Source organism: Cupressus sempervirens, chromosome 1 (genome assembly GCF_028749045.1).
Source record: "Cupressus sempervirens isolate cs-2001-9-10 chromosome 1, ASM2874904v1, whole genome shotgun sequence".
NCBI lineage: Eukaryota > Viridiplantae > Streptophyta > Pinopsida > Cupressales > Cupressaceae > Cupressus > Cupressus sempervirens.
Window position 1 is genome coordinate 83,853,480 of NC_143118.1, and position 13,665 is coordinate 83,867,144.

Sequence of the window (13,665 nt, forward strand, 5' to 3'; positions counted from 1 at the left end):
TAACTACAGGAAGGAATTTGATGGCTTCTTGGAAGTTACAAAACTGTAATTCTTCAAAAGGGACAATGCATTCATCTTGTAAATAGTGGGAGAAGAGAATAGATTTTTGTTTTCTTATTTTTTCATGCAACTTCTTGCATTTTCAACATTCATACGACATTTATTGGTTGTCTTTGTGTAGGGTTTTGCATGCATGTTTTTTGTTATGCTTCGAAGTTCATTTGAGAGCCACTGAGTTCCAAATCTTTGTAGCTTAAATTCATTTTCATTTCATATTTAGCAGGTCAAAACTCTTTTTTTTCTCTTGTTAGAGTGGTCTTCACATAGAGTATTTTTGAAGATCTGCCAATGGTCTTTGTTAGCCATTGCAGGATCATTAAAAATTTTATGTTTTCTTCTAGTGCTATATTATTGTTTTTGTTGCAGGAGAACCAAATGGGCATGCATAATTAATTGGGTGACATCTCTATGTGTCCACTCATTTTTTATTTAATGATTTTCTATATTTCATGATATGTGGTTCCATTAATACCAATTTGGAAGGGAATGGTTATGGTGTGTTTAAGAAATTCGGTGTCATTATTGGTTCATCTAAGTGTATTTTGACAAAAAATTAGGTTCTATTATGGGGATCATCTCTCCCCAACCTAGAGTTGAATTTTCACGATTTTTGAATATGTTATTATAAACCTAGTTCACTAAATTTCCATCAAAGGAAATTAAAAAATATCTTTAGGAACAAAATTTATAGGTGTTTTATTTGGGTACTATCTAGTCAGTAAGAATAAATTATTTTGAGCGTATTTTGACAGAAAATTGGGTGTTGCTACTGAGATCATATTTCCCTAACCCACCATTGGATTTTTTGATTTTTGGATATATATTATTGTAAACCTAATTCTCTAGACTTCCACCAAAGGAAATTTAAAAATATGTTTGGAATAAAAGTTACATATGTTTTAGTCGGGTACTATACAATCAATCAGAACAACCATGAGCTAATTTTGCATGTTTGAAGAGTGACTGTGACTATGGATTTATTCTACACATTTGGTGATGTTTTAGAAATATTGAATAAGTGAAGGAGTTGTTACTAAATAAGTTGTCTAATTCACCAAGTTCTTGAAGAGTTTGAGGATTTTTTTTTGCATGATCTTTGTTTTGTTGATTGCATGACAAGTGTTTGTCTTAATTCTTGTCACTATGAAGATAAATAAAGAAGAATGTTTAATGTTCCATGCTCCTACAACCAAGTATGTTCCTACAACAAAAAGAGTAAAAGGGAAAAATATGTGTACAGATCCCCAACTTGATGAGTGTGAGCCTTTGATGAGGCCTTTTTGCGTTGAACTTATCCACGAAAGGCATTCCAAAGTGCAACTCTTCATTAGATGTCAACATCATAAAAATATGATTCATGCTTTTGCTTATGTGTTGCATTCACAAGTTCCTCCCCGACCCTTTGGTGTTTGAGGTCTAGATCTCATTTGAAAGATTTCTCCCCTTTCCTCTCAAGGACACACATATATCTTTATCGACTACATTACTAAATAGGTTGAAGATTATTATTCTCCAAAACATCATCGCTCGATTTGGTATGCCCATTGTTAAGAAATTTCTCTATTTCTATTTTTTGGATAAAAAATGCCATTAAGAGCTAAGCTACATTATGATAACTTTCATCATTGTCGATAGTAGCTATTTGGATATAACTTGTACATATGCATGAAGACTTACATTTTAATCATAGATACAAAAAATATAGCCTAATACTACTATATTCATGGCTAGATTTTGGTATCAAATGACTGGGGTCTCTCCTTAAATTTGCATCAAATTCTGGAAACTGCCTTTAAAATGTTGGAACATTAGTTTCTCCTATTTCACATGGGAAGAATTGTAGTTTGTAGGATTTAAAAATTTTGTGTCTAAAAATAGTTAATTCTAGATGCATATAAATATACTTGAAATCTCTTCTAAATTACGTTATTCTTCATTATGTCCAAAGATATCTATTTATAGCTAATTTTATTATCTAAATTTTTAATCCTTGATGTAAAAAAGTGCTTGAAACTTCATTGAAGGAATAAAGTCATTTGCTATGTGGTAACAACCTCTATTAGCAAACTTCTCTGATTGTTTAATTCATCATAGAATATCTTGAGGGTCGTCCTCATTTTAATTCGTTTTATCGCTCGCTAAGAATATGGCTAATGAAAGGTTCAAGTCCCAATTTGAGTTTCAAATAATTCCATGGAACATTTTAATCTTCAAAACTGCAATAAATGGAATCATGTTTATAATGTTTAGAGAGAGAATTTTTCTTGGCAAACATTTTAGGAACTTGTTTTGGCAAGTGGAAGCTACTTTTAACATCTACTCTTTATTCACTTTGTTTCAATCTATGATGTATTTTGTCAGAGCTTCTCATGGAGAGAACTTTAAAAAAAAAATATTGGAATAAGAATCTGAGAATTACAAAGCAATTAAAATATTAACATTAAAACATAAAACAACATCGTTATAGCATAAACACTAGAATATGCTCATGACATCAGACTTAACCATCACTACAACAATACTGGATAAACATGAGTCAGACAAAAATGCAGTATGATAAGGTGTTCTCCAAATCACGATTGGCCAATGAACAATTAAAATATTAAAATTATAACATAAAACAACATCGTTATAACATAAACACTAGAATATGCTCATGACATCAGACTTAACCATCACTAGAGCAATGTTGGATAAACATGAATCAACCAACAATGTAGAATGATATGGCACTATGCTCATGACGTCAGGCTTAACCATCAGTACACCAATACTAGATAAACATGAGTCAGACAACAATGCAGTATGATAAGGTGCTCTCCAAATCACGATCGCCCAATGAGTTAGAACTCCCATCTTGCTGAGTCATCTCTACACATGCTGCAAAGTTGAGTCTAGAATGGACGGGGAGGCTGTCTTGATTCTATTTTGTAGCAGCTCATGGAGTTTTTTAGCATGTACATTAGTTGCAATGTCCTGAACAGAGGAGACAAGCCAAGTCATTAAAGTTAACAAATTAGAGCATAACTGTTGATGTAGAAAATATTTACTGCTGCATGTTGGATACTCTAGTCTTGTAGTACATGAGTCAAAACATAGCCTATAGTTGAAGAAGAGGAAAACAAAAACATAACATACCATTTGAGTCATACATTCATTCTATTCTGTGCTGTATGACCTTGCATTGATATAGACGCTAACTTTTGGAATCCCAACTAGTCAAATTAAATCTCAAGCTGAAACTATGAACTCTCCCTAAACTTTGCCTAGTTTTTGGCTTGATTGGGGGCTGTGGTTTTTTGAAAGGCTCAATGTTTTGTAGCTGTTGATTTATGAAAATTTGGTATTTAGATATAAGCTCTCAATAACTAAATCCCAAAGATGATTTTAAAAAAAAAAGAAAAAAGAAAAGAAAAATAAAACCCTAAAGATGCATATGTCAAATTTGGTCTTGGGAAAAATTGGAGTGGTGTTCTTGGTTCTTAGGGTTCTTGCACATATTCAATGCTTACTATTCTCCTCTGGTCTCATTCTGCTTGTAATAACTTATCTTTGTTTTTCTAGGACAAAGAGAGTGAATGCCTTCAGGTACTTTGTTTATAAATGTTTCAAAACCTAGATATATAAACAACCATAAACTGAAACCCCTCTTACTTGTTAAGCAATTTCCATTGCTGGGTTGTGCGGTTGAGTAAAGAGGGGATTTGGGACCATACAATTGGCAGAGAAGTAGATCCCAAATTTAGGTAAGAAGCCACAACTCTAAGAAGCACGGTTAGAAATTTCAAAACCATGTAACTGTGCCAAAAATTCCAAAACTGAGAAACATACAATGATCATAAGAGTTTGCAATTGTAATATACACAAATCAAAAACTACCATGAAGATTGAAAATTGTTTAAGTTTGAAAGTTAGTGAAATAAACTTGTGTTGTGTGATTGTAAGTGTGCAATGTAAAACCCCCAAATCTTCAATGCCTGATCTCAGCTCACTGCCACAATTAGGAAAAACAAGTCAGTTGTTTCCTGTATGGATTGCCGCTACATCCATTCTTCAATTACTATTACTTTCCCCCTAATTATCACCATAAGGAGGCCCAAAAAATGATTGCACATGTACTAATAATCAATCACACATGTAGTGATAGTTGATCATTTCTTACTTTTCTTGGTTGGTGATTGGTCCATTTGTCCAAAAAGTACTATAGTGGCTATTGGGGGGTCTCAATGGTGGGTATGGGGCAAACGTTTTAAAATGGCACTTTTAGACCACCTCACACTCTATGAGTTATACAAATAGCTTCGTAAATGTGGGAAATTTGAAACGTTAGCTTTAAGCTCTTCACACACCTATGGAGGTTCTTCAAAAAAATTGACAAATTTTGATATACATATTAGGAACTGTAGGTGCACAAAGTTAGCTTGTGCAGCTATTAGGTCATTTCCCCTACTAGTGAAGATAACCAAAAAATGTTGGTAATGATAAAAATAATCCCACGAAATCCCAAATGATACAACAACAACTCTCTAATACAAATTAAGAAATGTAATTAATTCATGTTTATCATAGTTTGTATTTTTGCTAGTTTTTTGAATTACCAAAACTAATCTAATCCCCAACAAGATTAAACAAGCCAATCAAAAATAGGATTTAATAATCAAAATAAAAAAGCAACATTCTCTTTCAAGACTTTAATTCTAGACAGAATAGGGGAGATGACCTAGCAACCACTAGACTAACTTTGCCCACCTACAACTCCTAAGTTGTATGTCAAAATTTGGCATTTTTTTGATGAACCTCCATAGGTGACTAAAGAGCTAACCTTTCAAGTTTTCCTAATTTACAAAGCTTGTAGAACTCGTAGAGTACGAGGTGGTCTAAAAGTGTTATTTTTAAACATTTGGCCGAAATCCGCTATGTTCACCCCCCAATAACAACTCACCAAAAAAATAGTGCTTGTTGCACAAATGGATCAACTATCAACCATGAAAACTAAAAATGATCAACTATTAATACATGTGTAATCAACTATTAGTACATGTGCTATCTTTTTTGGAACTTTTTATAAGCGGTAATTGGGAAGGATCTATAACAATAGACACAACAATCATTGGTACATGAGCAACTACTAGATCATTTCCCCTAATATTAATTTCACAAATTTTGTCTCAAGAATGTGTTTTTTTTAACCCCACACTATACTGGCAAGACTTTTAGTGCTAATTTTTAGCCATTTACATGGACAAAAATGAGAGGTTATGAATCCTTGTTTATTGAATGCTTTGCCCTAATGCACTGAAATTTGAGGGTAATATATTGGTGAAATTTGAGGGTAATATATTGGTTTAACTGAAATTTGAGGGCAATTGAAACTGACACTAGGACATGTTTGGTTTGCCCATCTAACTTTAGTAGTATTTGCCAATAGCCATATATGTTGTAATCAATTTTGTTAACTAGTTATTAATACAATCTATTTCAACCAATTAGAACTCAATATTTTTAGTTTTATAAAGGTTTTGCATTTATTTCTTCAATAACATGTAAAATTTTTAAATAATAAAATGATAAAAATTATTACCTCACATTATTTTATTACTTATTGTAGAAAAGTATAATTATGTTAAAATTTCAACTCTATTAATAGTGCTTGTCTTATTAAGTGACATTAGTTATTGATTAAAATCAGTGATAGAAAAGAAAAAGAAAAATAGACAAAAAAAACAAGTTGTAACTTCTGTTATAATTGTTTCATAACTAAATTTTCACTTAGTTTTGTTCAAAAATAAAATATTTTCACAATTGAAATTTAATTAGCTTTGGCCATTCCGTAATAACTTTCAAATTCAATTTTAAGAAATATATAATATAAAAAATTAATTATTTTAAAACTTTATTTAATTAATTTATTATATTTATTTTATGTCATTGAATATTATAACAATAATCATATTGAATATTAAAATTATAAATACATTCACTGAGCGGACACATAATTAATTAGGATGAAATGTGCGATTTAATGGATTTTGGGCATCTAGAACAGTGGATGAAATCTGGAGCGCATGGAGACCATCACGTTCTCCTCTCACACTTCAATCTCTTCGGCTCCTAAGACCCCCAATTCGTGCAAATTAACCCCAACTATACGACAATCCTCAACTGTCCGCAATCATACTCTGCATTCCAAGTTAGTGACTTTTAGGGTAGATGCCACTGCTGGCAGAGGCTTTGGAAAGGGTCTTGGGAAAAAATCCAACAGAATTACCAAAGAAAGCACTATTGACGTTTGTCCCTGCGGGGGTGGACGCCTCAAATTGAAATATGAAAAATGCTGCAAGCCTTTTCATGATGGGGTCGCCACTGAACCAGATGCCACTACTCTTATGAGTAATTTTAATCCTTATCTACACCCATTTGGGAAATCAGTTGTCTCTAAAGTGTCTAAGTTATGATGGTACCATGATATTCGTTGTTGTTTGCAGAGGCAAGATTCACAGCTTATGCCAATGGAGTTGTGGACTATATTGTGAAGACAACGCATCCCAAGAACCCAGATTATACAGGTGTGATTCTTGTCTAAAATTTTCATTGATATGAGTGATGGTTTATTCATATGACTTAGAAATGCACAAGTAATTTCTGATAAAAAAGCGATTTTGGAAAATTTCCAATTAATCAACTAGAATCAATATGGGTTGGGATTATTCTGCATAGATTATAATTGCGAGACAAGGTGTTGGGTGTATATGTGAAGCCCAATAGTCTTTCATTTATTATTGTTTCCCTCCAATTGTTTGTCTCTTCATTTATCTTGAGACTATATATATATATTGGAGGTTCATTATTTCATATTGTATTCAAAGAGCTGAAGCTACAGCTGTGATGTAAAGTTCAGACTTTAACATTAATAAGAGATCTTCCCTGCAGTGTGGACGTAGCCACAATTTGTGGTAAACAATGATAAAATCGTGTGTTTGTGTTTCTCCTCTTTCTTACTGTTTTGTTCTTTCTTAGTTTGCACTTTCAGCTAACTTCACAATTGGTATTAGAGCTTGGCATAGTCGCTGGAATTGATTTCGGTGTTTGAAAATCCGGAGTCAAGGAAGATTTGCAAGTGCAGAAATTCTCAAGATAGAATTTCAGTTTGTGGAAAGTTCAGATGCATTCATTGCTAGTCAAGTAAGACTTGGCAGTAGCAATTGATAGAAAAGCAAAGAAACTAGATGCAATGAAGGATGAAGACTGCGATAAAATTGATGAGAAGGCAAAAGTGACAATCATTTTTTCTTTATCATAGAATGTTTTATTCAATGTACACAAAGAATCTACGACCAAGGAAGTTTGGGATATACTTCAAAGTATGTACAAAATGGCCTCAGTTGCAAACAAAATATTCATTATGGAGAAGCTCTACAAGCTGAAAATGAAGGATGGGACTGCAATGTCAAATCACATAAATGATTTGAACACTTTATTATGTTAAGAAACCTCGGTTGGCATGACACAAGATGATGAATCTAAAACTATCATCTTGTTGTGTTCATTACTTGATAGCTAGGATCTCGTTGTTACAACAGTTAGTAATTCCGACTCTTCAAAGAGCAAGCTGGTCTGTGATGAAGTAATGGCAACTCTACTTAGTGAGGATATGCGGAGAAGCAACAAGGAATCCTTATTTGGTGAGGCCTTGACAGTGGTGAGCATTGAAAATAGAGGAAGAAGCCAAAATAGGGGTAGAAACAATCATCATAGAAGATCAAAATCAGCTAGATGCTCGAAGTCAAAGGAGAGGAAAGGAGGAGACTGTTGGTTTTGTGGCAAAAGTGGTCACGTGAAAAAGGATTGTAGAGGTTATAAAAGAGCACAAGAATGAGTGCGGGAAAGTCAAGCCAACACTGTCTATGACAAAGATGATAGTGCGCTAATTTTATCTACAACCGAGACTACTTCAGCCTCATGGGTTTTGGATTCCGGTGCATCATTTCACACCTCTCCATGTATGAAATACTTCTCAAGAAGGTAAGTTCGGTGAATTATAGTTGGGTGATAATAAAGCATGTGAAATAGTAGGCAAAGGAGATATTTTATTATCTTTGAAAGGAGGTGTTAAATAACTTTTAAGAGATGTGCGTCATGTTTCAAAACTAAAGAGAAATTTGATTTCCGTAAGTCAGCTATATGCACAAGGTTTTGTCACTTCTCTAACTAATTTATGGAAAGTCACGAAAGGATCCATGTTAGTTGCGAAAGGAGAAAAGACTGGGAGTTTATATATTGTAGAAAATATCAGTGAAGTGGGGGCTGCCATGACAGTTGAAGATAGCAATTCAGAATTGTGGCATCAAAGGCTTGGTCACATGAGTAAAAAGGGTCTTGCTGTTATGCATAAAAGGGAACAATTACCGGGGCTAAAATCAGTTGACTTACACTGTCTCTATGGAAAACAGAAGCGAGTCAGCTTTTTGAGGACCGAACATGGAAAGAAAGGCACTCCCTTTGCACTTGTCTATTCCGATGTGTTCGGACCCACCGAGGAAAGCTCTATTGGAGGAGCAAACTTCTTTCTCACTTTCCTTGATGATTGCACAAGAAAGGTATGGATTTACATATTGCATAAGAAATCTGATGTTTTTAGCAAGTTTAAAGTTTTTAAGGCTTTAGTTGAGAATTAGATTAGACACAAAATAAAGTGCTTGCAAACGGATAATGGCGGAGAATTTTGCCCATTGGAGTTTGATTCATTTTGTGCGGATAATGGCATCCATTGAATTAAGAGTGTTCCATTGACCCCGCAAGAAAATGGAGCAGTGGAGAGGATGAATAGAACAATCCTTGAGAAAGCTCACTGTATGCTTTCTAATGCTGGTTTAGGCAAAAGAGTTTTGGGCAGAGGCATGTAATACAACAGTCTACTTAATCAACCGAAGTCCCTCTTCCTGGTTGGATTTTGGCATATCAGAGGAAGAGTGGCTGGGAAATAAAATCTCATATTCTCACATCTGGGTGTTTCGATGTGAAACTTATGTACATGTTCCGAAGGAGAAAAGAAGGAAGCTTGATCCAAAATCACAAAGAGGTATATTGGTGGACTATGGTAAAGACCAATTCGGTTTCAGAATTTGGAATCCAGTTGGGAAGAAAATTATTAGAAGTAGAGATGTCATCTTCAATGAGAAGGTATTTCTGGCTCTCAACATAGAAGAAAAATCTAGTGAATATATCCCTTTCTCTATTTTTTATAATAACTCTAATGCTCATAGAAATCAGAACATTGTTTCTTCAAGTATTCTATCTCCCACTTTAGTTTTAGGTCTTGCCCCTCTTCCTCCTCTTCTAGAAGTACGTGGAATCAAAATGATGAACATGGTGAACAAAATTCAGATTATTACAATCAAAGCAATAACACCCCATCCTCAAATTTAAATCAAAACAGAGATGATAATCCTCTGTTTGAGTACAGACACTTTGGAAAATATGCTAATCACGGCACACTCCCTGCTGATACACTTGGTCATAGGAATTTTAATACTGAGAATATGCCACTCACGGGTGAGGTGGACTCCACACAAGAGCCTCGTGGTCTTCCCCACACTACAACAACAGTGGTTTTGTCGCTCGCCACTTCCAACACACCCGTCAGTTTGATCACACAAGAGAAAGGGAAACCAATGAGAAAATGATGGATATTCAAATCACTGATAAACATCAACTCACCCATGGCTCATGCATCTTGGACTTGGGTCGGCAGGATGCCACAACAACAGAGAGACCACTGCGTGAGGAGTTCACCTGCCACTCATGACACATTAAGGACACATCGTGTTGTTCCACTGTCCAAAAAAAAATCAAAGACCATGGTGTCCTGTAGGCACACAACAATTACCAGGATCTCTGCACAAACAACGGATATGGCATCTGTCCTTAGACGTCCATAGTGGAACACGAGCATGGTCTGATCTCTCACGTTGGACCATCCACCACTGTAGCCGGCCACATAGGACAACCTCACATCGACAATAGACAACAGTACACCTTGGATGAAGACAGGGTCATTCAAAGGGAAGTTAATTCCCATGGCGCTGGTCTTGAGACAGAGCATGGTCATAATTATAAATATGGACATGGCCAAACTGATAAAGAAGACAGCTTGGAATTGCAGGGTCAATTTGTCTCCCTTGTCCATGCCCGTACTCACAGCATTGAAATGACAGCTGCACAAAGTAAAAATGAGGTTATGGCATCAAGTCATCAATCTCCACTTGGGCAATATGATCATCAGTATAACTATAATTCTCATTACACATCTTCAAAGGGCAGTGATTTTGAACTCCAAACACAAAATTCCCAGGATAAAGAAAAGGGACATTCTGATCATAATGAAAATGCTCAAGGATGGAGGAAATCAACCAGACAGAGAAGGCTTCCTGCCAGATTATCTGATTATGAACTATTATATTCCGAAGAAGCAGAGCCAGAATGCTTGCTTTCTGTTGCCCAGTTATAAAATCGTTTCAATTTTATAAGCCTCGATTAATATTTAAAACTTGCCTGGTTTTAAGCCTTAAATTGGCCATTCTATCTTTGAATTTTGTGAGTCTTTAAGCCTCTATGTCTCCTGCTCGTTAGCAGCTCTGCACAGCACTTGAAATCACTAAAATTCGATTCCTGAGCCTCAAGTTATTAAAGGTTAATGATCGCCACCCAAAACGTGTTTTTCCTAACCTCCTAATAGGTTAATGATAGCGTTCAAAAATATGTTTTTCTTAACCTCTCAAAAGGTTAGTGATAGCGATCAAAAACATGTTTTTCCTAACCTCTCAAGAGGTTAATGATAGCGCAATTTTGGAGTAGGTTAATTAACCTCTCCAAAAATGTGCGTTTCTTAACCTCTTCGAGATGGTTATTAACTTGTTTAAAAATTTCTCTAACCTGTTTAAAATTCTTCTATGAGAAGTCACACATGAAAAATGGAAGCCGCTTGTGATCATCAACACATTTCTTATGAAACAAGCATTCAGAAATACAGCTATACTTTGGCATGTGTGCCTACTTATGATGGCATTTGCAATGTTCCTGTTCTCGAACAAAACCCAAACTCAGAATTACAAGACAATGAAATGTGAAGAGAGAGAATGAATTAGGATGGCTTCAATGCCTACGCCCGTCTTCTCCAGGCGTGCAGTAGCCTCACACAACTTATAAAACTTCATGCTCACACTCCAATTAATGGTCTTCGTACCAAACTTGTAACTCTGTATGCCAATTCAATGATTTGGGTGATACACGCAAAGTGTTTAACAAAATGAGTGAACGAAATGTGTTCCTGTGGCATGCAATAATAAGAGGGTAGTCCGGGAAAGGCTTTTGGCAGCAGACGCTCGAATTGTATTTTGAAATGCGAGCTGCAACCACACATCCTGACTTCTTAACTTTCCCCATTGTAATCTGGGCATGCGCAGCGTTATTGGATTTGCAGAAGGGTAAACAAATACGTCTTCATGTTGGCAATGGTTCAATCAGGCCTGAGACAATTGAAATGGAACCATCAGCAGAATACGGTTAGCCAATTCAAAAGTCCACTTGCTTGGGTGCAACATGATCCATTATATGAAACATGAAGTCTTATTGAATCAAAGGTGAAAACGAAAAATGGTTCCCTTCCATTCATTCATAAAATATTAAAATGGCATAAATAACCGATGTCGAAGCACATTCTGGAGAGTATAATCTGATACGCTCTTTTATGAATGGCACCGGAGTTACTTCTGCCAAACATGCACAGAACGGAGGTATTATTAGCAATGCACTTAGTTGTGGCTGCTTGCGAGATAAACGTTATCATGAGCATGGAAGAGAGCATAATATGAAGGGCAATAATAAGTAAATATAGAAGACATGAATAAGCTACTGAAGGCCTTCTCTGATGGTAAACCTGCAAAGTTTATGGTAGAGTCCCTCGCAAAGGAGGTAGAATCTTCAATTCCTAAGAGTTTTATCCAGAATAGTCCTTATTTGACACATCCAATCTTCAATATGTATCATACAGAGCATGAGATGCTTCGTTACCCGCAAGGATTGCAAAGCAAAGATCTTTCTTTGTGCCACAACATGATTCCATTGGGGTCATGCACAAAGAAGTTAAATGCAACCCTCAACCATTTCATGGAATTATGGATAAAGCACGTGAATTGTTTAATGAATTGAATAAAGCTACAGATAAAGACACAATGAACAAAGGCGGGAAGAGTATCCATAATGCGACAAAGGATCCTGTATCATACTTTATGTTTGCATGATGTAAAGGAAAGTGAAGATGAACATCAGATCTACATAGGAAACAATAGTAACTATGGTTTGAAAACCAACAACGAGCATGGAGATTCATAGCACAACAATTCAATCAGAATTCATAATAATTCATAGTGGGATTTATTATGAGATGACGGTGTTAAAGCCAATTACGCAGCCAGCTCATTGTGTTGATTGATTGCAGGGCCATGCTATCAATTCATACGAATTCATGCAAACTATATGATAGAATGCCCGCTACTCATCACAATCAACCGCATGGCATGACTTCATAAAATTTACCCTCCATATCTTTAAAAGATCCAATTTTGGAGCATGATGATCACGTGTTAAAAGGATTCGATTGGAAATTTGAAAGTGAAGGCACCAAATCCAAAACTTCATGGAATTGATGTTAGCTATGAATGCAGATTGAAGGATGTGTTCTGAAGAATGCAGAGCAAAAGGTATACAGAGTTCAAAAGCATCCCTATCATCTCATATCTGCTAAGACATCAAATTGGAAAATTGTGATGTAAAAAGCATGGGAGAGTAGTTTTTGAATCAGAACTCGTTAAACCCAATACAAGTGCGCATCTTATCATCAAGGGAGATAACAATGTTTTTCATAGAGCGCACTGAATATTAAGATACGTGTGCTAATGGTATTGAGATGTCAAATGTTTTGAAAATGATGCTGGAGAAGAAAATTGGTCCCAACGTTATTACTTTCAGTACGTTGATCAAAGGGTATTGCACGAAAAACAGTTTGGGAAAAACTGAATCTGTTTTGGTGGAAATGAAGGTAAAGAATTTAGTTCCCGATTGTATGACTTATGGCCTACTTATAGATGGTTATTGCAAGGTGAGAGAGGTAGAAAGTGTTTTCAGAATAAAAGACGTATGGTAAAAGGAGGGCTGAAAATGAATGTAGTTATCTACAATACTTCAATTAATGGATTATCCAAGCTTTCAAGAGTTGAAGAAGCTGAAAAGCTTTTGTTGGATATGAGAAATTGGGAACTGGTTCCTGAATAAAGTGAGTTACTCTACAATTCTAGATTCATATTTGCAAGAAAGGGAGACATTCTTGAAGGATTCAAGGTTTTTGATTTAATGGACCAAACGGCGTCAAACCAAATGTTGTTACTTACAGTACTCTCATTGATGAGAAGTGCAGAGAAGGTAACACTGAAGAGGCTTTCAGTATCTATTTTAAAATGATTGCCAAAGGTTTCTTGCCCAATGTCATTACTTACAGTATCCTCATTAATGGGCTTTGTAAGAATGGAAAGCTCGAGAAGACAAACAAAC

At 35.4% G+C, this 13,665-nt stretch overlaps 1 protein-coding gene across 1 annotated transcript in view; it reads left to right on the plus strand.

Moving 5' to 3' along the window:
* Positions 1–6,044: 6,044 nt before the first annotated feature.
* LOC149576344 (uncharacterized) overlaps positions 6,045–13,665 on the plus strand; it is a 43,128-nt gene continuing 35,507 nt past the window's right edge. Inside the window, exons 1-2 of the mRNA XM_089816924.1 lie at positions 6,045–6,450; positions 6,546–6,626. Coding sequence (XP_089673050.1) covers positions 6,126–6,450; positions 6,546–6,626 — 406 coding nt within the window. The 5' untranslated portion in view covers positions 6,045–6,125. The remainder of the gene's footprint in view (positions 6,451–6,545; positions 6,627–13,665) is intronic.